Source organism: Nerophis ophidion, linkage group LG02, assembly GCF_033978795.1.
Source record: "Nerophis ophidion isolate RoL-2023_Sa linkage group LG02, RoL_Noph_v1.0, whole genome shotgun sequence".
Lineage (NCBI taxonomy): Eukaryota > Metazoa > Chordata > Actinopteri > Syngnathiformes > Syngnathidae > Nerophis > Nerophis ophidion.
In genome coordinates, this window is record NC_084612.1 from 42346930 (window position 1) to 42373037 (window position 26108).

At 39.9% G+C, this 26108-nt stretch overlaps 1 protein-coding gene and 1 long non-coding RNA gene across 2 annotated transcripts; both read left to right on the top strand.

Moving 5' to 3' along the window:
- The first annotated feature begins 2188 nt into the window (after positions 1-2188).
- On the top strand, positions 2189-9917 carry LOC133540996 (up-regulator of cell proliferation-like). Its single transcript, XM_061884059.1, has 3 exons — positions 2189-2255; positions 2425-2500; positions 5196-9917. Exons 2-3 carry the CDS (start codon positions 2464-2466, stop codon positions 9827-9829), a joined length of 4671 nt encoding a protein of 1556 aa, XP_061740043.1. The 5' UTR covers positions 2189-2255; positions 2425-2463; the 3' UTR covers positions 9830-9917.
- Positions 9918-12637: 2720 nt separating this feature from the next.
- LOC133541013 (uncharacterized) lies at positions 12638-25864 on the top strand. Its single transcript, XR_009803775.1, has 2 exons — positions 12638-13006; positions 22401-25864. It is a non-coding gene; the product is annotated as an uncharacterized LOC133541013 (long non-coding RNA).
- Positions 25865-26108: the final 244 nt, after the last annotated feature.

Here is a 26108-nt window from a genome sequence, read left to right on the forward strand (position 1 = left end):
AGGTTTTGTTATACCCAATAATGGCACCCACCTGTTCCCACCTGTGGGATATTCCAAATAAGTGTTTGATGAGCATTCCTCAACTATATCCAGAGGTGGGTAGAGTAGCCAGAAATTGTACTCAAGTAAGGGTACTGTTACTTTAGAGATGTATTACTCAAGTAAAAGTAAGGATTACTCACCCAAATGTTTACTTGAGTAAAAGTTAAAAGTATGTTGTGAAAAAACTACTCAAGTACTGAGTAACTGATCAGTAACCTGTTTGTTTAATGATTACGGCAACAAATAATGCACAAAAACATAAAAATAGCAACGAGCAAATTCAGAGTCAGGAATATCTCTTAAGCAACTAAAACAATAATATATATTAAATAATACTACATTAAGATAAAAAAAAAATAAGGCACATTGAGCCACAATAACTTAACAGCACCATAGGCTCAGTAGACATTGATTGATTGAAACTTGTATTAGTAGATTGCACAGTACAGTACATATTCCGTACAATTGACCACTAAATGGTAACACCCAATAAGATTTTTAAAGTTAATCAATTACTTAATAAATGGCCAAGTTGAGCTGATCTACCTCATATATACAGTACATATACATACACACACATATCATATACATACACACACATATCATATACATACACACACATATCATATATATATATACATATATATACATACATATATATATATATATATATATATATATATATATATATATATATATATATATATATATATATATATATATATATATAATACATTAATTTATATATACAGTATGTAATTTTTATTTTTTGCCGTTTTTGTTCACATGTTAAAGGTGTTTTAATGAATATACATGCATGTTTAACATATAGATTCCTATCTTTCATGAAGACAAGAATATAAGTTGGTGTATTACCTGATTCTGATGACTTGCATTGATTGGAATCAGACAGTATAGTGCTTTAACGTCCATGTTTTCAAATGGAGGAGAAAAAAAAGTTCCTCCTTCCTGTCTAATACATCATGAAAGTCGTTGGTTTTTGGCATCTTATTAGTCCAGTTTCCATATTCGTTTTTATACACTTTACAAGAAATACATTGGCGGCAAACTCTGTAGTTTGCTAGCTTGTTTGCGCTGGCTTTCGGAGACTCTTATTTTGTTAGCGCAGGCGCGATGGAGTGGCACTTTTATTGTGAAGACAGGAACTGTGCGATCAGTCTTTAGGCTTTTGACGGGAAGTACGGTTGAAATAAAAAGTCTCTTTTTTCCTTTACACTTTTGATTGATTGATTGAAACTTTTATTAGTAGATTGCACAGTACAGTACATATTCCGTACAATTGACCACTAAATGGTAACACCCCAATAAGTTTTTCAACTTGCTTAAATCGGGGCTTACGTGTGACGGTCATGTGACCGCCTGGCTCTGTTTGATTGTTCCAACGTCACCAGTGACTGCATGTGATTGGTAAATCGCAGGCATGCGTAGATCATACTTTGAAAAACCAAAACAAACATTAATAGATCGATAAAAAAAAGTAGCGAGTAGCGAGCTGAATGCAGATAAATGGAGCGGAGTAAAAGTAGCGTTTCTTCTCTATAAATACACTCAAGTAAAAGTAAAAGTATGTTGCATAAAAACTACTCTTAGAAGTGCAATTTATCCCAAAAGTTACTCAAGTAGATGTAACGGAGTAAATGTAGCGCGTTACTACCCACCTCTGACTATATCAGTATTTATTGCCACCTTTCCCAACTTCTTGGTCACATGTTGCTGGCATCAAATTCTAAAGTTAATGATTATTTGCAAAAAAAATGTTTATCAGTTTGAACATCAAATATGTTGTCTTTGTAGCATATTCAACTGAATATGGGCTGCAAATGATTTGCAAATCATTGTATTCTGTTTATATTTACATCTAACACGATTTTACAACCCATATGGAAATGGGGTTTGTACATTTATTTATATAGCTGTATAATTTTGTATTGCAATGGGTCAAAATAATTGGCCAAATCTGATGTTAAGTATAAGTTGAATTGCATACAATGGTAGGCACTCACAGTGTTTTCTAAACATTCAGTTTCAGTGAAAACATTTGCAGTAAATGACAACCGACAGCTCAAACAGGAAAAATAGAATGTGAATAAACATGTTTATCAAGAGTTATAAAATGGTTTCAGTTTCTTTTTGCTGCTGTTAAATACCAGAGAAAAGAGTCAACTCCAGTATACTTCCAGCTGATATGGAGGGTGAGTAAACTTTCATTGGTGTGTGGATAATAAATACAACATTTTTGTTTTCTTACCTGATTCTTAGAGTAAATCACAGATACATTTTCAATGTTTTGTGCATCATAAATATGGGTGTGAAACAATATTAAAAACATAAATATAAAAAAAATAACATTGTGGTCTACAGACTTTTAAAGAGCGGGGAGTTCAGAGGTTCCATCGGACCATGGCTACCATGGGCACTGAAGAACAAAAGCCAACAGGTGAATACTTGCTTTGATTAAATACATATTTGTGTCTATAGATATGATTAACTATGATCTGTCAATGCTTCTCAAAGCAATAGGTGAAAATTCTGGTACAATACCCTGGCTAAGGTTAAACTTCTACAGCATATTTCTCTCTCCAGTCCTAAATTGTGGATGTATGTTTGTGTATATTGACAATAAAATGTTTTTTTATTCTATAGGGGTTGTATGGTATACTAGTACTAATAAAGTACTGCGGTACTAATTATTTAAAATAATTTTTGAATATTACTATACTGCCTTTGAAAAATACCGGTACTGTTTTTCAACCACATGCTGCCGTGCGGCGATGATGTACGGAGCGGAGGAGCATGTTGCGTGTGTCAGCACGCACACACTCAACAGAGCCGACAATGAGAAACAGCGAGTAGAGCAAAGATGGCAAATAAAGGCAATTCTACTAGTTAATAAAGATGTCACATTAAAGCAAGCTCTGCTTTAAAACATGCCTCACCAGAGGTGGCATTAATTAAGTATTACCACCTTTGCTTCAAACGTACCTAAAAAAAATCAAACAACAAGCAGTCAGATCGACAGGTAAATATTAGCCGAGTTCAAACTGCCCACGTAACATAAACTAATGCAAGTAAAATGAATGAATTCTGGACCAAAATCCTACAACCGTATTTTTAGGATTATAAGTCGCAGTTTTTTTCATAGTTTGGCCCGGAGATGCGACATATACTGTACTCCGGAGCGACTTATGTGTGAAATTGTTAACACATTACTGTAAAATATTAAATAATATTATTTATCTCATTCGCGGAAGAGATGAAGAAAATGTCAGCAATCGTCACACACACGTCAACCAATAAGAATTTGGCAGGGGAGGGTCATGGCAGAAGTGCATTGTGGGTCATGGGATGCAAACTGCTATATGCTCTATGCTACTGCCGTAGCTATTAAAATGGATCATTTCAACGTTGGCGGTAACTTATAAAAACTGAGAAGGGGTGAACAAAAATGGCACCCAAAAGGAAATCATGTACTGCAGATTACAAGCTGGGCGTAGTGAAATATGCAGCAGAAAACAACAAGAGGAAGCGGCGCATACCTTCGGAGTTGGCAGAGTTGTTTAAAAGCGACATCGAGGAAGAAAATTTCATCGGATTTATCGATTAGGAGTGACAGATTGTTTGGTAAACGTATAGCATGTTCTATATATTTAAATTACTCTTACCATAATATGTTACGTTAACATACCAGGCACTTTCTCAGTTGGTTATTTATGCGTCATATAACGTACACTTATTCAGCCTGTTGTTCACTATTCTTTATTTATTTTAAATTGCCTTTCAAATATCTATTCTTGGTGTTGGATTTTATCAAATAAATTTCCCCCAAAAATGCGACTTATACACCAGTGCGACGTATTTATGTTTTTTTTCCTTCTTTATTATGCATTTTTGGCTGGTGCGACGTATACTCCAGAGTGATTTATAATCCGAAAAATACGGAATTTGTGTTTTATCCTGAACAATGTGTGTTTTACCATCTACATGTCTTATCTGTGTACTTTTAGCCATAGTTACTAATTATTGTATTTTTCTCAAGCATAGACCTGGAGTGGCAACCATAACTCATAAAACATTGTCAAAAAATATTTTACTCTAACATAATCCTAGATTATAGCACACTATATGCAATATATTCAATTGTAATTTGTTCTTTGACTGCAACAAAAAAGCCCAATGTCTTTAATGCCTTTTAAGTGTTATTTTATTCTTCTAAAATCGTTCTTTGAGTGCAATGAAACCATATGTTTAACATATTGTAATATTTATTCTATTACACTGAAGCCTAACATTTATTATTTTTGTGGTCCCCTGTATTTTGAAAAGTATCTGAATACATTTTGGTACAGGTGTCAAAATATTAGTATCGGGACAACCCTAGTATTCAAATCATGTTAATACTTTTACTGCTGCTGCTTTGACTTTGTAAACAAAGAGGTTTAAGCCGGCTATACAGGGATGTCTGGGTAAATTTCTATCATATATGGATAATCCTCTGACGTAAAACTTGAACAAAATTCCTAATAGGCTGTTTGGAGGAAGTTTAAAGGAAGGCAACATTGTTTTATAAATACTGTATCCCTGCAATGCCTCCACAGTTTGATTTAACATTTTTTCGGACTTATGCAGATCCAAAATACACATAAGCAGGTACCAATAGGTAACAAACATTAGTTTTGCTTGAAAGAGCCACTTTAAAAACTATTATTTGGACAAAATGTATGAAAGTGTTTTAACATGTAAGAAAATATGTTTTCCCAACAAAATTACTGTAGTGAAGTACACTTAAATTACACAGCAGAGCCCTTGTTACTATTTAATTACAGCATTCCTTCACATTGACTAGGTGGAAATTAAGGTATGTCACCAACATACGAGAATGTAAATAAGAATTGACTTTAGAATAATCATTTGACCTGTTGGAACTCACTTAGGACTTGCTTATATATTAGCAAAGGACCACCGCTAAAATAAAGTTGTAATTTCCACAGGTCTACACACTATATTGTTCTTTGTCCCAAAACCTGGAATTGTATTGACTTGACTTTCATCATGTATACTACTCATACAACTCAGAGAAATTATGGATACAGTTATCAACATGTTTTTAATAATGTGATCCTTCTCTTTGACAGTTCTGTTGGACGTCCTCTCCAAACTCGGGCTGAAGAAATATTATCCAAACAACCTCAGTCTTCAGTCTATATTGGAAGTCAACAAAAGCATCATACAAGAAAAAGCTGTTTTATCCGTGGATGAAATGCCATTTCATTTCCTAAGAAAGCTGTTGAAAATCAATGCTGAGTGCAGGAATTGCACACCATTACTGAGCAGTCATGAGGATGATGATTACAGTTTTGACACAGACCTTTACACTGCAAATGACGCCTCTGAAAACACAGTTCATCCTCTTGACCTAATTGTAGGTCTATTTCTATGTGCAGACAGCTTCTTGCAGCAGGAAATTGCCCTCAAGATGTCGTTATGCCAGTTTTCTGTCCCGTTGCTGTTGCCCCAAACCAACACTGAGCAGTGTACCCTGATGATATGGGCTCTAAGAGAAATTGTCAAAGAGTGGTGTCCACATGATATGAGTCAATCAAGAGGATTTGTGGAGGACAATATTGTTCAGGCTAAAATACCATTCTTTTCCTTTGTAAGGTTAAAAAACTGCAATTTATCTAAATCTCAGTTTTTAAATCAAGTTCTCAGCCGTGGCCAGCAGAATCACAATATGTTCATACACAGAGACATGGAAGGAGGAGCATTGCCTCGAAAACTGTCGAATGGTTTGGTGGAAGTTTGCTGGTTCCTTCCTTGTGGGAGAGAAAATCTTGACATATTTCCAGAGCCAGTTGCATTTGCTAATTTGAGAGGACACATCTGTGAGTCACATATACAGTTTTCTTTTCTTTATGAAGTGTCCAATGCAATCTTTGTATTCCTGGATGAGTTTGAAGAAGAGGAGCATCACTTTCTGAAGGCTCTTCAAGATGCCAAATCTAAACTCTATTTTGTTGTTGTCCACAAAGAGAGCGTCACTGATGATGTCAAGAAAAAACTAGAAGAATTGGATGTACCAAAAAGCAATGTTAAAGTCAAAAAGTCAAGAGCAAATACAGCAGAGTTTACCAAAGTCATTTGTGGGGCCATCAACAACTCACTGTGTTCCATAAAAAGCACAATGAGTATTGAAGATATGGTGGAAAAAGCAGTTGTATTAGGTCTGACTGTGGATGAAAGCAAAACTCGTGACCAGAAAGAAACTGCAGAGAACATCTTGAGGAGTGTTGGTGTGCGAAGTATACCACACTTTAAAAAACAACAACTACCTTTGCAAGGAGAAAAGTGGAAGAGATTATCACAACTGGAGAAGCAGGAATGCAGAATGAGTAATGTTGGCACTGGTGCTGTTGAGCATTACAAAGCTGAGATACAAGAAGAGAAAATATACATTTGGAAAGAGCAAAACAAGCAAAAATTATCTCAAGGAATGCACGATTTCATCAAAACCTTATCAACAAGCAACACAGAGAGAAGAAATGTTTTCTTGAAGTGGATGAAATTCAAGTTTAATAGCCATTCTCGGGATACTCTAACCAGACTGCGTAACACTTTCAAAGAGCAATGCAAAACCAATGATGCCAAACTTATTGCAGAGGTTGATCAAGCTTTGTTGGACAGCTCATTAGGAGTAGAGCATTACATGAGAGAAATGGGACTTCACTATGAGGTTTCTTTTCACTCAGACATTGCCGTGGCTGAAATATCACATTTGCCTAAAGTAGCTGCTGAAATGCTGTTGGGTGGTTATTCATTAGAACTGCTGGATGGTGTCGCTTCCAACATCCCAGAGAAGTGGGTGACAGATATGCTAATGGAGCTTCACAAGATGGTCGGGGAAAAGAGCAGGTTGCTTGTACTAACTGTTTTGGGTGTTCAAAGTACTGGAAAATCAACCCTTCTCAACACAATGTTTGGTGTTCATTTTCCTGTCAGCAGTGGTAGATGTACAAGAGGGGCCTATATGCTGTTTCTCAAAGTTGGAGAAAATACAGAAAAAGAATTGGGTTGTGACTTCATTCTCCTTATTGATACAGAGGGTCTGAAATCTCCTGATCTCGCGCAACTAGAAGATAGCTATGAGCATGACAACCAGCTGGCAACCTTTGTCATTGGCTTAAGTGATGTTACTATTATAAACATTGCAATGGAAAACGCAAACGAAATGAAAGATGTCCTGCAAATTGCTGTTCATGCATTCCTGAGAATGAAACAAGTTGGGAAAAAGACAATTTGTCATTTTGTGCATCAAAATGTTGCTGGAGTTTCAGCTCATACCAGAACTCTGACAGAGAGAAAACATCTCTTGGACCAACTAAATCAAATGACACAAATTGCAGCTCATATGGAGAGAACACCTGCGATTCAAGCGTTCACTGATGTGCTGGACTATGACGTAGAAAACAACAACTGGAACATCCCAGGACTTTGGCATGGAACCCCTCCAATGGCACCAGTAAACACTGGTTATAGTGAAGCTGTTTCAGAGTTCAAGAAATATCTTCTGGAGACAGTGTGCGGAACAAAACAATCTAAAGCTTCAAATATTCCAGAGTTTCTACAATGGATGAGGAGTCTGTGGAAATCAGTGAAGTATGAGAACTTCATCTTTAGTTTCAGAAACACACTTGTGGCTCACGCTTATGAAAACCTGTGCAAAGAGTTCAACCAGTGGGAGTGGGAGATGCGTAAGGAAATATTGTCCGGACAGACAGCAGCAGAGTTAGAAGTTGCAAATGCCAACAACAAGAATGGCTTGGAAACATGGAACGCGTTGGTCATGTTAAAAAAAACAGAACTAGCTGAGGAAATAGAATCACAAAAAAGAAAAATGGAAGAGAAACTGGCTGATTATTATAGAAAGAAAGACATACATGTAAATTTGATAGAGAAATACAAAACAGACTTCTTCAATTCCATCACAAGTCTGTCAAATGAGATTCAACATTCAGTGAATTCGAATTTGGAAGGAGCCCTTGAGCGAAAAATAGCTTTGAAAAAGGCTCTGGACATAATACAGGAGTACTGTGGCAGGATTGAAGACAGAGTCATGAAGCTTCTGAGCGACTGCAAAGACACCCAACTGTCTGATGACCAACTGAGAGAAGAGTTTGACAAAATGTGGGTTGCTGCTACTGCAAATGTACCTGCATTGAAAAAAAAAGATGTACCTGCAGCTCTTCTCAACCAGTTGAGGAAGAATTGCTCATATCGGAACGTGAGTGAAGATTTACAGCATATTAAAGACCTAACAAGCTATGGAGAGGCCACATTTACGACCTGTATGAACCATGTTGACTCCGTAACCGAGAAGGTCAGAAATACTTTCACAGGAAAGTTAAACTTCTTTGCAACCGAAGTCATTGAGGTATCAACAACGTTTGTTGTTGAACAAACTGAATCAAATAGTGATTACCATGATTCTTTGTCAAGTGATCTGTTGAAAATGATTGATGACCTGCTACTTACGCATTCCAAGTCTCACAAATTCAACATCAAATTTGAAATTGACATCAAACTTCATATTTGTGGATTTGCTGCAAGAGAATTCCTGCTATTGCACCAAAGATTCTTGTCGAACAATGACCCCCGAACACAGCTGGAGAAGTACAAGCCTCAATATTTGTCAGACTTTCTGGATTTGTACAAACAGACAGATCATTGCCAACGCAAAGCAAATGATTTTGTCCAGTTTTGTATCAAGCCTGCCATCGAGGATTACCTGAACAGAGTTTTGGGAATTGACATTGTAGATTGTATTTTGACAAGCAGCCATTCAGTGGAGTACAGCTCACGCTCCTCCTTCCAGTACAACATTCAGAAAGAATTACTGCTGAAAGATGACTTTGATGCTTTTGTCAAGTACATTTGTCACTACAAAATGTATGTTAAGGATTGGATTTTTGAACGGATCTTAAAAAAAATGCAAGACAATACTTTGTGCGATTTGAAGCAGAAAAACCTGGAAGTTGTGGTAACCAAAATATTAAACGCAATTAAGAAGAGTTTAAATTTGCTATCAGATGACGATGACAATGTTCCACGGCTTTTAAGCATGATGCACTTATATCTGAGAAATGATGTTGTAATATTAGAGGATACTGAAAAACGCACTTTGTTTCAGCTCAAAACCACATGCCAGTCATTCACCCAATATTTTATTGCATCCCTGAGCAAGTTAAAGGAAACACTCCATGAAGAATTCTCCAACATTGAAGACATACCTGAAACCCTAAATAAACTTGCGATAAAACCACAGGATGAACTCTTCAAGAAAGTATTTGGATGCGGACACCAGTGTCCATTTTGTAAAATTCCTTGTGAGGCTGGAGGCAAAGAACACAAGATGCATCATGCTGCTGTGCATAGACCACAAGGGCTGGGACAATACAGAAACCATATCGATAAAGTACTGACTGAAGTTCTATGCCCAAGTGATGTTCATGGTGCTGCTAAATTTAAACATCCGGACAACGATGAGGTGTGGGTTCCATACCGGGATTACAGTACCATTTATCCTGACTGGCACATTCCTCCAGACCCCACAATGGAATCATCTGATTACTGGAAGTTTGTACTGGTACACTATAATGAGAGATTTGCTAAAGAGTACCTGGCCAAGCCAGCAAAAGTCCCTGACGCCTGGAAGAAAATCACAAAGGCAAAAGCCCTGAAGGGTCTGCAAGATTCTTTTAACATGAAATAATCTTTTGCATTGACATCAGTCATAAACCTTGTGCATGGTGTAACATAAGTTCATATTTGTAATGCTCATAATAAATCACATTTCTTTAGCTGCTTTCTTGGTATTTAATTATGCTGATTATATGCAACTTGTGGTTTGTGCAGCCCTTTGAGACACTAGTGATTTAGGGCTATATAAGTAAACATTGATTGATTGATTGAACTACGGTGACGATGACATTCTACACAAATTACCTGTTCAAAGATTTTCTTGTCATTTTCATCTAAGAATAGATTAAAGGAGCTGTTTACAACTTTCTCATAGCTGGATTTTTTAAACTAAAATTATAACACCATCCATCCATATACTTCCGCTTATCCGAGGTCGGGTCGCGGGGGCAGCAGCCTAAGCAGGGAAGCCCAGACTTCCCTCTCCCCAGCCACTTCGTCCAGCTCTTCCCGGGAGATCCCGAGGCGTTCCCAGGCCAGCCGGGAGACATAGTCTTCCCAACGTGTCCTGGGTTTTCCCCGGATTATAACACTACCACCAGCTATTTTATGTTACCAAAAGTGGTTTAACAGAAGATTTTATAGCGTCAATATTTTTCACAATTAATAATTACATTGTATGGAAATTGCTTGTTGGTTCGAAGAATTTCTTTGTCCTTACTGCTTGTCACTCAATGCTATCTGGTACACTCATTCGCACAGGGAGCGCATGCACATACACAAAAGCAGTCTCAGCGAAGTAACTAACATGTTCCACTCATATTGTTGGTATGATGAAATTGACAATAAATGATGGTTACCTTAGCTATCCAAATCACTATCTAGAGTCGACAACACACAAAGCTAATGCACGAGTGCATGTTCCTTCATTACGTGCTCAAAGCCACAAGAGAGCGGGATATATTACTTTAAACACATTTGAACGTTTGCGCCATCCATAAAAGCATACGCATAAAGGTTGCAAACCTTAAAAGGCCTACTGAAACCCACTACTACCCACCACACAGTCTGATAGTTTGTATATCAATGGTGAAATATTAACATTGCAACACATGCCAATACAGCCGGTTTAGTTTACTAAATTGCAATTTTGAATTTCTCGCGAAGTGTGCTGTTGAAAACGACGCGGAATGATGACGCTTATGTTGACGCGTGCGCGTGACGTCACCGGTTGTAGAGGACATGTTCTTCCAGCACTGATCACGGCTAAAAGTCGTCTGCATTAATCGCATAATTACACAGTATTTTGGACATCTGTGTTGATGAATCTTTTGAAATGTGTTCAATCAATAATGGAGACTACAAAGAAGAAAGATGTTGGTGGAAAGCGGTCTATTGCGGCCGGCTGTAGCAACACAAACACAGCCGGTGTTTCTTTGTTAACATTCCCTAAAGATGACGGTGAGGCTTTAATATGGAACAGAGCGGTCAAGTGAACATGGTTCTCTACTACATGTCAACCGGCAGGTTTCGGTGACACAATTGTGGTAATAAGTCGGCTCTTACCGTAGACATGAGCGGAGCTTGTGTCAGTCCTCCTGCAGCTGTCAAAGAGGCAGCTGCGACTCTCTTTATATTGAACAGTGTTCCTTGAGTAATTATTAATTAATACACCGTTTGATTATGTACTGTTCTCTGGGAGATTTGTTAACATATTTGTTTCTACTTTCATTTGTTTTAAATGTTTAAAAACAAAAGTTAGGCTTCCTCGAATCACAAACCCACTGTGGTGGGGTGTGGTTTGGTGGTTTGAGTGTTCCAGTGATTCGAAGTCTGGCAACAGGCCAGACCAAGAGTGGTTCAGATGACCCTCTGGAAAATAACTTGTATTTTATATGTATTACCGTTTTTGGGGGGCAAAAAGAATGAGCTAAAGACCGACTTTATAAGATTGTTATATTAGCAAAAACAGGAATGTTTTTGATTTAACATTGGGAAAGGCAGTTTCAATCAGAACAGTCTTTGTCTCAAGCACGTAAGTAAGACCGCCCCCAAAATGATGCATCCTCAAAGGACAGTTAAAAAGCGGCATGATGCTGGTTGGTAAAACATACTCTGCAACATTTTGACCAAAGAACCACAATTAAATGTTATGTATACTAGAAGAAAGTGTTTAAATGTAGAAAAAAAATTATATATGAACGCTTTAATGCGCCTTGTAATCTGGTGCGCCCTGTGTTCCGAAAAATACGGTACTTAGACTAAAATTGTTAGATGAGATTGCTAAAATATTCATTTTGCCAAGAAGCCGCAGTTAGCCTCTGTGGAATGCAGCCACAAACGACAGACTTTTCCATGAAAATATGTAGCTGCTGCCAATTCTGCATTTGACGTGTTTTAGTTTATTCGGTCTAGTCCTGACTTAACTCACCTGATGATCTAGCATTAACTTTGGCACACAGACACAGCTTGCTCTCCACGCTGACCTTTCCGGCATCTCACTAATAGACATCTGGGTGCAACATAAATAACATTTTCCTATTTCTTACACGATGGATAAGCAGCTAGCACGAGACACCTACAAATGTCTGCTTGCTAAGATTAAATGCTGAACAATATTATCACATTATTTCCTAAAACCAATATATGTTTGTAGTACATGCCATCGTAATGTTTTCCAAACAATAACTACTATCTAAACCAGGGGTGTCAAACGTACGGCCCGCTAGTGGGTTCAGTCCAGCCCACGGGATAAATATGCATTTATTATTATTATTATTATTATTATTATTATCTTTTTTTAAAAAAAATGAATTTATAAATCATTTCAATATTAGTAACAATTTCAAAATAGCAGTGATTAAAAATCCCTCATTGATATTATCATTAAAAACATAATACATGCATTATTGAAGAATACATTTCATTTTCTTTGAAATTTGCAGTTCCTATATTGTCCGCTAGGGGCGCTGTGTTTGAGTCGGCTCTATGCTTTACCTGCTTTTTCTGTTTACTTTGGCACCCTCTTCAGTGAAATGTATTTGTCAAAAAAGAGAAAAGTGGACACAGAGTGTCGGATTTTTCAAGAAGGATGGACCTCTTCCAATACGTTCACGGAGGTGAATGGGAACCCGTGTGCCTGGTGTGCATGCAGCAAGTTTCGGTGCTTAAGGAATACAATATTCGGCGCAACTATGAATCTCAGCTTGGTGAAAAATACAACTTGCATGGAGAACTGAGAAAACAGAAGGTAAATGAAATGCTGGTGGGTCTGCGGAAACAGCAATCTGTTTTCCCCCGGAGCCGAAAGGTCACTGATGCTGCGGTGAAAGGCAGCTACGTAATTGCTAGCCATATAGCATTAGCGTCAAAGCCTTACTGTGACGGGGAGTTCGTCAAAAACTGTATGCTAAAGGCTGCCGAAATTGTGTGTCCTGAGAAGCGACAAGCTTTTGCCAATATTAGCTTCACGAGAAATACCGTGGCAGACAGGATTTCGGGACAATCGGCAGATTTGGGAAGCCAACTGAAACGCAAATCGGAGTCATTTCGGGCATTTTCTATTGGAATTGATGAGAGTACTGATATTACGGGCGTCGCTCAACTGGCCATATTCATTCGTGGAGTTGACGAGACTTTGGCTGTCACAGAAGAGTTTCTAGAGTTGGTGCCTATCACTAACACTACAACAGCTGAGGACATTTTCTGCTCCGTTGTTGGAGCGCTGGACAGTGTCTGACTGGTCCCGCGCTGTAAGCCTGGCTACTGATGGTGCGCCGTCAATGATCGGGAAAAAAGCAGGTGTTGTGACAAAGTTCAGAGAGAAAGTAGAAGCCGAAGATGGAGGAGGTGATTTTTGGAAATTTCATTGCATTTTGCATCAAGAGGCGTTATGTTGCAAGTCGCTAAAAATGGATCACATCATGGAGGTGGTTGTCTGAACTGTTGATTTCATCCGAGCCAGAGGTCTCAATCATCGTCAGTTTGACAGCTTTCTCGGTCACTGTAACATTACCCATGGTCTGCCATACCACACTGAAGTAAGATGGTTAAGCACAGGTGCTGTGCTGAAGCGCTTCTTTGATCTATGTGGGGGAATCAGACAATTAATGGAGAAAAAAGGAAAACCTGTTACAGAATTACAGTGCCCACTTTGGCTGCAGGACCAGGGACGTGCACATGATTGTAGAGGGGCAGGGGCTCAATGTCAGAAAAGGGCAGGAAATTTTTTTTTGGTCCTTTAGACAATATGTAAATTAATGTCAAATTAAATTTGCTAATAGGAAGCTAACTACTTAGCTGTGTGTCCTTTGTAGGTAAAAGTGATTGCCATTTGATTTCTTTTGTGTCAACAAATTATTGTCGTAATGAGTTAATTCACATTATCATAGGTTTGAAAGACATGAAAAGCAACAAAACACTGGTTTATTATTAGGCTATTTATTGTTAAAGATAAGCACTTTAATATTGAACATTGAACAGTGCAACATGAACTTTGAAAAAATAAAAATAAATAAATACTCAAATAGAAAAAACTTCAATGTGAAAATCGGTCCTACTTCCCTTAACTTGATGAAAACACCATCAAGTTGTAACTTATGGTCTTTCTCACTTAATGCTCAGACTAAACAATTGAAACGCAAAAAAACTTTATATCTAAACCTCTACTGTGAGAGAAATGTAATCCGCCATTTTATTTTGAAAATTGACCCGGTGTTTTATTTTGTATTTTGCACACTACTTCCTGTCCCGCACGATCCGCTCTGCTCTGTGTGGAATAGATGTGCCGTGCTCAATTGATGCGCTGTGCTCCGACGTCCGGCAAAAACAGAAGATGACACATTGAATAATAGAATAATACAGCGTTTTTCTAAAATATTACCCATATTAGATGCTGAATAAGTGGACGGCGACTAGACCATAACTCACAGGTTCAAGCTGCTCCACTGTCACGTCTCCTCAGGCCGCAGTCGGCTCTCTCTCTCTCACTCCCTCACTCGCCCTCTCTCTCTCTCTGGCAGAAGTGCAGGCTCAAACAACCCGGTATTACAAGAAAACGTGGAGTTTTTGTAGCGCTGTTTTTTTGTTTTGTTTTGTTTTTTTACATCCCTAACAGGAATTTATTAATGTTGTTTAAAGAAAAAAAAACACACACACAGGCAGAGGGCACTTTTTAAGACGAGGCAAAAAAGGGCTGGGGCTCAAGCACCCATAGGGCCCTATGTGTGCACGTGCCGGTGCAGGACCTTGCATTTATGGTTGATATTACAGAGCACTTGAATTATCTGAACAAAATGTTGCAAGGACGCAAACAAATTGAAACACAGAATTATGACAGCATACGTGCATTCAGGTTAAAGCTCACGTTAAGGGAGACGTAGATGGCAAGCGGTGACCCTGCTCATTTCCCCTGTCTCAGAGATGTGTGCGCAGCAAGTGTCAATCCTGACATGACACAGGACAAAGACAAGATTTCAGGGTTGCTGAGGGAGTTTGAGAAGCGATTTCAGGTCTTTAGCAAACTTGAGAAGGAATTTGCAGTTTTTCGCTCACCATTCACAGTCAGAGCTTCTGATGTGCCCGTTGAAATCATTGATTTGCAGTGTGATGTAGAATTGAAGGATACATTTTCTTCTTTGGGCTTGGACACATTTTACAAGTATCTCCTACCAGGCTATCCTAAACTGACAGCACTGGCTGCAAAACCGTTGTCCATGTTTGGGACTACCTACCTTTGTGAGCAGGTCTTCTCAGTAATGAACAATAATAAAACAAAGCTTCTCTCTCAAAGCTCACACATACGCACTTAAATGATATACTGAAACTGGCTGCTTCTCAGGACATGATGCCTGATATTGATGCACTTGTGCAAACTAAAAGATGCCAAGTTTCAGGGGCAAATACTAGGCAAGACTAAATCCTATGGAATGCTGCTTTCGACATTGCACTATAAAAATAAACAGCTTTGAATATTTGCTGTTGTAATTACTGGGAAAGTCAGTGCTAGTCAGTAGCAGATTTACAACCGAAAAGTTTTGTTGAGTAAAATATTATTACCTATGCATGCCATATATGTTATGTATGTGAGTTTTTTTTACATGTATATATTTTATGCATTAGCAAGGAAGGGGACAAATTTACATGATCAAATGTCTGCTTAAAACAGCTGCCACTTAAGATTTCAAGTGTGTAGAGTTGGTTCATGTGTTCAGAATTGCTTCCCAGAATGGTAAAATGGATTTTAAATCCTTTCTAAATTTGTATGTGTTTGATCAATTTTAACATGCAGGACAGTGGATTTAAGGCTAAAAAAAACTGTGAATAAATGTTTTGCAACATTGTACAATCACTGATCACTTTTCATGCATAGTGCACTTGAATAAATGTTGAAGTTAGTAAAAATGTTGAAGTAATTGCACATACTTTTCTTAAAAACTTTTAGGTTGTTCATAATATATTTAGTAAAAGGGACAATTCATTTCATATAAATATTTTTATAATTTACTTCTTCTTCTTTGCACTAAACTTTATCGCTGCCGGTATTTTTTTTCTATATTTTTATTGTGATATTTTCGGAATGTATTTGTTTTATTTTTGGCCAAAGTAATACAAAGAAAACAATATGAAGTTGTCTTTATTTTTTAGTTTTAATGCCATGATTCTCAATGGCATTAATTGAAAAAGACTGCGACGCTCAGCTTCTTGTAGATGGTCAATGGTGTATTTGCAACATGGTGAAGTCCAGGGAGTGGTCAAAGAAGTCAAGAGAGGAAGTAATTTCTCTTCATAAGAAAGGATATGGATATAAGAAAATAGCAAAGACATTACACATTCCAAGAGACACAGTTGGAAGCATAATTCGCAAGTTTAAAGCTAAAGGCACAGTGGAAACACTACCTGGGCGTGGTAGAAAGAGGATGCTGTGTGCAGCTGCTGTGTAACGATCTGTCACTTACTTTCTGATAGTTTTTCGTGTTTTGTACTTTGTTTCCTGTTCAGTGCTCTTATTTTGTCATACTTCCTGTTTACTCCGCTGAGCACTGTTTTTGTCACACTCGCCGTTGATTGGCAGCGGTCCTCAGCTGCGGTCAATCAACATAGGTCTATTTATGTTTCACTCGAGCACTCCTCAGTGCTCGAAGTTAAACCTATGTTGGGAACATCTCCATGCAAGACTGCTTTCTGTTTATATATTTTACTTTGATGAAATTAAAATCATCTTACCTGCTTTCTGCTCTCCTGGATTTTTGCATACTTGAGGTCACACAACTGCAGCCATGCGACATCCCAACAGTAACTTCGAGCCAGAAAATTGTGACCTCGCGAGAATCCCTGTCGGCAATCCTCAGCCGACGTTCTGGACCGCACAATTCCTGGAGGACTTGAAGGCCAGGTTTGTGCGGTCCCAGCCTACAGACGCGGACCCTCTCCCCGCGGCAACGCCACCGGCTTCGGCTCTCCGACCGGCGCGTCCCCCGCCGCCATCTTTCCTCTCGGCTCAACGGCTGGCTACGGCTCTCCGACCAGCACGTCCGCCACTTCCTGCATGCCTCGCGGCTCCCGCGGCAACGCTACCGGCTACGGCTCTCCGACCGGCGCGTCCTCCGCCGCCATCCTTCCTCTCGGCAACGCTGCCGGCTACGGCTCACCGACCGGCGCGCCCGCCTCCTCCTTCACGTCTCGCGGCTCCTGCGGCTCCGTCGCCGACTGCGGCTCTCCGACCGGCACGTCCGCCGCCGCCATCCTTCCCGTCGTCTGCTGAGCTGCTTCTCCCTGCTCCTACGCAGCTTCCAGCGGCTGCTCCCCGGCTGCTCTTTTTGCCAGCTCCCGCTCTCTTTTTTGGTTCGCCGAGAGCTCCAGTGGAGCCCACAGTGAGGTCGCTTTTGTCCTCCTGCTGGGACTTGGCACGGGACGTGTCTTCGTCCCTCCTCCTGGTCCCCTCCCGCCCGTCCCTGGTTTTCGCACCGGGGGACTCCGACGAGCAGGCACGTTTTCCCGCATGTGTGAACGGTGTCTGGCAGCCACCTAGTGGAGGGGGGCCCACTATACACTGCGGTGCAGCCAGGCACACACCGCTGTCATCCCCGCCAGCGTCTCCTTCCACGGAGACATCTACGTCCCTGGCGGGCTTTCGCCTAGCCCCAACGCCGGCTCCACGCCGAGCCCCAACGCCGGCTCCACGCCGAGCCCCAACGCCGGCTCCACGCCGAGCCCCAACGCCGGCTCCACGCCGAGCCCCAACGCCGGCTCCACGCCGAGCCCCAACGCCGGCTCCACGCCGAGCCCCAACGCCGGCTCCACGCCGAGCCCCAACGCCGGCTCCACGCCGAGCCCCAACGCCGCCAAGAGCAGCACCACGCCGGGCTTCGTCACCGCCGGCATCCGCTATTCCTCGGCCAGCATTTGCTGCTCCTCGCCCGGCGTCATCTGCCGCTTTCACGCCGCCGATGACGCCTGCCGCTTCAACACCGCCGATGACGTCTGCCGCTTTCACGCCGCCGATGACGTCTGCCGCTTTCACGCCGCCGATGACGTCTGCCGCTTTCACGCCGCCAATGACGTCTGCCGCTTCGACGCCGCCGATGACGTCTGCCGCTTCGACGCCGCCGATGACGTCTGCCGCTTCGGCGCCGCCGATGACGTCTGCCGCTTCCACGCCGTTGATGACGTCTGCCGCTTCCACGCCGTTGATGACGTCTGCCGCTTCCACGCCGGCACCAACATCGGCTCCTCAGCCGCCTCCTGCAGAGGTATCTGTTTTGGCTGCAGCCCCCGCCGCTTTGTCTGCTGTCTCCGGGCCTGCTTCAGCGCGCCCGCCTCCACGTCAGCCGCGGATGTGGCCGTGCCCTGGGCGTCCTCCTCGCGGGATGCACTCGTCTCTTTTTCGGCCAGTGATGTGGCTGTTCCGTGGCCGCCCGCCCCGCCAGTTCCAGCGGCGCTCTACGCGCCGTCGCCACCTGACTTTCCCTCGCTGGCTGCGGGGACACGAGGTTTGGCGACCTTCCACCAAATCCTCCTTCCATCCTCCCTTACTTTGTGGACATTTTTTTTCCATTTTTCTTTTCTAGGGAACATCTGGTATCTGTTCCTTGAGGGGGAGGTCCTGTAACGATCTGTCACTTACTTTCTGATAGTTTTTCGTGTTTTGTACTTTGTTTCCTGTTCAGTGCTCTTATTTTGTCATACTTCCTGTTTACTCCGCTGAGCACTGTTTTTGTCACACTCGCCGTTGATTGGCAGCGGTCCTCAGCTGCGGTCAATCAACATAGGTCTATTTATGTTTCACTCGAGCACTCCTCAGTGCTCGAAGTTAAACCTATGTTGGGAACATCTCCATGCAAGACTGCTTTCTGTTTATATATTTTACTTTGATGAAATTAAAATCATCTTACCTGCTTTCTGCTCTCCTGGATTTTTGCATACTTGAGGTCACACAACTGCAGCCATGCGACATCCCAACATGCTGTCCGGTATTTGAAGCGTACAGTGGTGAAAACCCCCCGGGTAACAGCTGAAGAACTACAACAGGACATTACAGAGGGGGGAACGCAGGTTTCGTCCCAGACAATAAAGCGCACTACGAGATGAAGGCCTCCATGCCAGAACTCCCAGGCGCACCCCACTTCTGACTACCAAGCACAAGAAAAATAGACTCCAGTATGCCAAAAATCATCTGGACAAACCCCAAAAGTTTTGGGAAACTGTTCTATGGAGTGATGAGACAAAACTGGAACTCTTTGGGCCTATGAATCAACGTTATGTCTGGAGGAGAAAAAATTAAGCTTACAAAGAGAACACCTTGCCTACTGTTAGGCATGGTGGGGGTTCAGTCATGCTCTGGGGCTGTTTCTCTGCCTCAGGTACCGGGAATCTCCAGCGAGTTCAAGGCATTATGAATTCTATTTCCTACCAGGATATATTAGCTGCAAATGTCATGAAGTCAGTGACGAAGCTGAGACTTGGGAGACGTTGGACCTTCCAACAGGACAACGATCCCAAGCATACCTCCAAATCAACATCAGAGTGGTTGCAGAAGAAAGGCTGGAAGACTCTGGAGTGGCCTTCACAGTCGCCAGACCTAAATCCTATAGAAAACCTGTGGTGGGACTTGAAGAAGGCAGTTGCAGCACGCAAGCCCATGAATATGAATGAACTGGAGGCCTTTGCCCAAGAGGAATGGGCTAAAATACCTGTAGATCGTTGCAAGAAGCTTGTTTCCGGAAATGGATAACGTTTGAAGGATGTAATTACTGCCAAAGGCTGTTCTACTGAGTACTAAAGATGCACGTAACTAGGGGGTTGAATCATTTTGTCAATAGATATTAACAAAAATTTCCTTTTTTGGTATTTTTTAAAATACAGTGTTACAATTTAAGTTGCATTTGTCTATTTGACACATCTTTATTTGATATGACTAGAAACAAAATACGGAATAAATGTCCAACTTTCTAAAACACCAAAATTGTGTGGGGGTTGAATAATTTTGATTACAACTGTATGTGTATATATATATATATATATATATATATATATATATATATATATTAGGGGTGTGGGAAAAAATCGATTCGAATATGAATCGAATCGAATATGTTGTGCGATTCAGAATCGATTCTCATTTTTAAAAAATCGATTAAAAAATATATTTTTTTTTTCTTTTCTTTTTTTTTAATCAATCCAACAAAACAATACACAGCAATACCATAACAATGCAATCCAATTCCAAATCCGAACCTGACCTAGCAACACTCAGAACTGCAATAAACAGAGCAATTGAGGAGACACAAACACGACACAGAACAAACCAAAAGTAGAGAAACAAAAATAAATATTATCAACAACAGTATCAATATTAGTTATAATTTCAGCATAGCAGTGATTAAAAATCCCTCATTGACATTATCATTAGACATTTATAAAAAATAATAAAAAAGAACAATAGTGTCACAGTGACTTACACTTGCATCGCATCTCATGAGCTTGACAACACACTGTGTCCAATGTTTTCACAAAGATAAAATAAGTCATATTTTTGGTTCGTTTAATAGTTAAAACAAATTTACATTATTGCAATCAGTTGATAAAACATTGTCTTTAACAAATATAAAAGCTTTTAAAAAAAAATCTACTACTCTGCTAGCATGTCAGCAGACTGGGGTGGATCCTACTGAAATCCTATGTATTGAATGAATACAGAATCGTTTTGAATCGGGAAAATATCGTTTATGAATCAAGAATCAAATCGAATCGAAAAAATTGATATATTATCGAATCGTGACCCAAGAATCGATATTGAATCGAATCGTGGGACACCCAAAGATTTGCAGCCCTAATATATATATATATATATATATATACATATATATATATATATATATATATATAAACATACCGTATTTTCCGCACTATAAGGCACACCTAAAAACCTAAAATTTTTTCGAAAGCTGACAGTGCGCCTTATAATCCGGTGCGCCTTATATATGGACCAATATTGAGCCACAACAGGTCTCGCAACTACGGTAAGCAGCCACCGACTTCATTTTCCCCCGTAGAAGAAGAAGTGTGCGGTGCATGCTGGGACATATGACTGCAGGAGGCGTGCTGTCACGCAAATTTTTTCCCCCCCATTTACATCCGGGGTCATGATTAATACAGACATTTTGTTAATGCTATATTATAAAAATATAACGCTATATTATAAAAAATACAGACGTTTTGTTAACGCTATACTATAAAAAATAAAAAATAGATTAAAAAAATAATTTACAAACCCAGGCTATGGGATGACACACTTTCTTCCGGGGTCACGTTTCTTCACGTTTCCTCTTATGTCAGCCCATAGCTTGTGTTTGTAAATAGTTTTTTTAAAATGTAATACAAGATGTATTTTGATACATTTCGATATTTAAAAATAAAAGTAAACGTAGCATTAGGATGCACTTTTGCGCTATGAGCAGGGCTAATGACAAGCCAGGTAAAGGGTTATTAGTGATGCCACCGTCAAAGAATGGGGAAATGGCACTATCTTGTAGAATGTTTACAATAGAAACAAAAGCCAAATTAGATTATCATCAATATTTTAAATTAATTCTCACCAATAGTGTCAACCAATCAACCAATTACAAGCAGTACTACTGGCTCTTACGGTGTCAGATAGGTGCTACAAATTGTGAATTCAAATATATTTTTTCTTAATTTTCTTCACGTTAATATGTTTTTTAAATTTAGACAGCACCACGTACGATATGTTTTACTTGCTGATGCGGGAGTAATTGATTTTTAAATGCGCAGAAAAAATAGCCCGTTTTGTACACAGTTGAGGTGGTTCAATGCACATTGTGTTTCTTTATAGTATTTCTCCAGCTGTGATCATGTGGTGACATTATGGTATTTTGAGAGGTATTAATTGAATTTGGACTAAGTAGGACAGTAGTATCAAACTAATTGTAGTATATTTACAAGTGTGCCGGACTGGTAAAATCATGGCATGATAACTTAAAAATAAAAACAGCTACAGGTTGTTTTCTTTGTTTTACTTTGACCAGGAAATAAAACAAGCACATTTATTTTTGAGAATAAATCTATTGTCTTATTTCTATGTCAAGTCTGTATGAGCTCACAATTTGCTGATCACCTTTTTATAGGCTAGGACAATGAAGACACGATCCTTGAGGAACAAGACCAGGAGACTCAATCAAGTGGCCCGCCATGTGGCCTGGTGGTTCAGGATGCCCCAGCATGACTAAAAGACACCCAGGAGTGAACCAGCGAAAGTGGGAGACAAATTGAGGAAAGGTCTGAAAAAGTCCAAAATTGGTTAAAAATCATACCCAGAATTGAGTTCCACAAGTCCTGCCATGTGCCCTGGTGTTCCGGGGGTGCCCCAGCATGACTAAAAGACACCCAGAAGTGAACCAGCGAAAGTGGGAGACAAATTGAGGAAAAGTCTGAAAAAGTCCAAAATTGGTTAAAAATCATACCCAGAATGGAGTTCCACAAGCCCCGCCATGTGCCCTGGTGGTCCGAGGGTGCCCCAGCATGACCAAAAGACACCCAGGAGTGAACCAACGAAAGTGGGGGACAAATTGGGGAAAAGTCGGAAAAAAAGTCCAAAATTGGTTAAAAATCATACCCAAAAAGGAGTTCCACAAGTCCCGCAGCGAGCTGCATGAGCCCTGGGACCCCCGGGAATGAACAAAAAGCACCCAGGAGTGAACAAGACCAGGAGACTCAATCAAATCCAGAGAGCTCCTCTGATTTAGATCTAGCTCCCAGTGGCTAAATGCAGCAAAACCATGAAAAAGTAAGCACTTGTATTGTATGGAACCAGTCTGTGCTAAACAGTACAAAACTTGTGTTGTCTGAATATTTTATTGTACCAAAATGTTCAGTATTCTTTCAAATTCAAACATATTTTTATGGTTATAGTTTCCTGTAATGTCATTTAAATTAAATCTGCATGACACAGGCGCTATGTTTATTATAAATCATAGGTGAAGTATATGAGGACACAGAAATGGCCTTTAAGAAACCATAATTTATTTTTAGTTTTAAATCTACAGTTAAGATGCGAGTCTGCGAACGCTTTGAGTTTAATCCTAGATTAAGTAAAAATGCATACACCAAAAAATGTACTCAGGTGCAGAGTGTTATAGTTATATGAATATACATAGCAGCTTGGATGAGATTATTCAAAACTATACATAATACAATAATTACAAAAATTATAATACATTTCTTTGTTTTATTGGTTTGTGTATTAAATTATCAATAGAGAGGAGAGACAATCAGCCAGGTCAAGATCAGCAACTCCTGAGATGGGTAACACAGAGCTCCTGCATCCACGATCTACTGAGGATGTTGGCAGTCATACTCCACAGTCAACAAGAAGGCATGGATCAGAAGAGGACTGTTTAAAGCCTGTGCCAAATCAAGATGCAGACCAGTTAAGTGATGTCTCAGATTCCCCTCTAAATCCTACCATTCAACAATCTCTTGAGGACTCTGAAGTGAAGTTTGTACCAATTGTTGGTGATGATTGTGATAATCAAGACACCACCCTTCCCTGAAATCCACATGACTTGAGCAAAATGCAGGTACAATGTAGCACTAACGTTTTACAGTCCAGTAAAATTATTAGTGCCAATGTCAATGAATTCAAAGAGTTTTTCTTATTCATTCCGTCTATAAAATTATAAAATGTACAAAAACTGTAACGTTACCATCCGAAAATCTTTCACCCTAAGGTTATGTTTTTAAATTATTTTTTTATCCAAACATTCCAAAACTCATTTGCAATTTAATGCATCGTAGTATGAAATAGCAAATCTAAAACCACAACATTATCACCATTTTTTCATGCTAATTGATTGTCAAAATATTTGATTATTTTCTGCTCACTAAAGGATTAATCAATCAATAATCACACCTAATTACCTTTTTAAAATATCTTGCAGCATTCTACATTCAATGATGGTCCTGTATCATCAAATTGTCTTCCAGCATCACCAGATCCATTTGACAAAGAAATCTTACTTTTGAAATTAAGACGAGTAAACATAGTTGATGATGTCCTTAATGTCGTCATGGATCCAAAAGTACTGAATGCTAGTCTACGAATGGAGTTTACAAATGAGAAAGCTATGGACACTGATGGTGTGTCAAGAAAGGCGTACTCCGCATTCTGGGACCACTTCTTGGACCAGTGTGAGGGGGAAGATAAACGAGTACCCAGACTACGACCAGACTTTTCTGAGAAGAAATGGCAAGCTCTCGGAAGAGTGTGGTTGAAAGGATACCTGGACCACAAAATCCTACCAATCAGACTGTAACCAGCCTTTGTTCTTGCCTGTTGTGAAGGAGTTAGCTCCGTGGATGAAGAACTATTGATGATGTCATTTGCCAGATTTCTTTCAGAGAATGAGTGTGTGTCGCTTGAAAAAGCACTTAAGGGTACCATTGATGAAACTGTTGAGGAGGACTTACTTGATATCTCCTCCAGAATGGTCTCACACTGCCTGCCCCCTAAAGACAATTTATGGGCTGCTATTTTAACAATGGCACACAAAGCTATTCTTCAAGAGCCAAGGTTCATAATTGACTGTTTCCACTCCAGTGTTCATAATGCAATGCCAACGCTCATAACACAAGACAACATAATGGAGATATATGAATCTAAGAGGCCAACTAACAAGAAAGTGGCTCAGATGATGAATCCATCATTTGAAATCCTAAATCCACAAGAGCAGACTGCTCTTAACCGCCTGCAACGGTATGTGAGAAGCATCGACCAAAGAAAATTGGAGATCTTCTCACGCTTCTGCACAGGATCTAGTGTGCTCTGCAAAGACACAATTGAAGTAACTTTTAACACATTGTGTGGTTTAAGTCGCAGGCCTGTAGCACGCACATGTGGAGCAGTTCTTGAGTTACCATGCACTTACAGCACATACCCTGAGTTTCGCAAAGAATTTGAAAATGTCTTGTCTGGCGACTGCTTCACAATGGATATTGTGTAGTGAATGCAAAGCACATCCATCATATTCACACTGAGGTTATTCTGGAATTTGTCTGATGCCAAACTGTTTCTACAGATTTCTATTGATTGTTATTTTTGAAACAGAAACCGTTTACATTTTTTAAATTGTTTTATTTTCTTATTTTTTTCTGTAAATTGTTAGTACATTGAGATTTAATATTTTTCCACAAGACAGTTTGAGTTCAATAATTTTGATAGTCAGCAGGGTCTGTTCTCATAGGTGAATGTCCCTTTTTGTACAGTTATTACATTTTCATGTGCATCTTGCATGCAATTGTTATTCTGAATGATGTTCAACATTCAGCATTTTGGTCATTTAACAAAGAAATTCCTGTTCAAATCAAGTACAATACATTTCTAATGGTTGTTCAGTTATGTTCATTTCTTCTTTCATGTCCTGCCTTGTTTCTCTTTGTAGCCAGTGTGCATGTAGGGACATATCAATCCTATTTGCACCTCAGTGTTTCTGCAAAAGGTTCTTAATGTTTGTGGCATAGCACTGTTCAAGTGTAGTACGTGTGGACATGTTGTAGCCCTGAATAACCTGAATAAAATCCATCTTAAATTAGAGAGCAGATGTTATCTCATTCCTCAAGTGCAGGTACAAATCCAATACTTGATAAACATCAGCTGGAAGATGCAGCTGTGACTCTGCCATCAGAATGTTGCAGATGTTGTAGATGTCTGTGTCACATGGCACTGCTGGTTGAAATGTGCAGTTGCTCTGACACAACTGTATATCAGCTCTGCCCACTGGGGAAATGCAATCACAAGTTGTGTAGAGTTCTGGGAACATTTACATGATTCGAGGGCG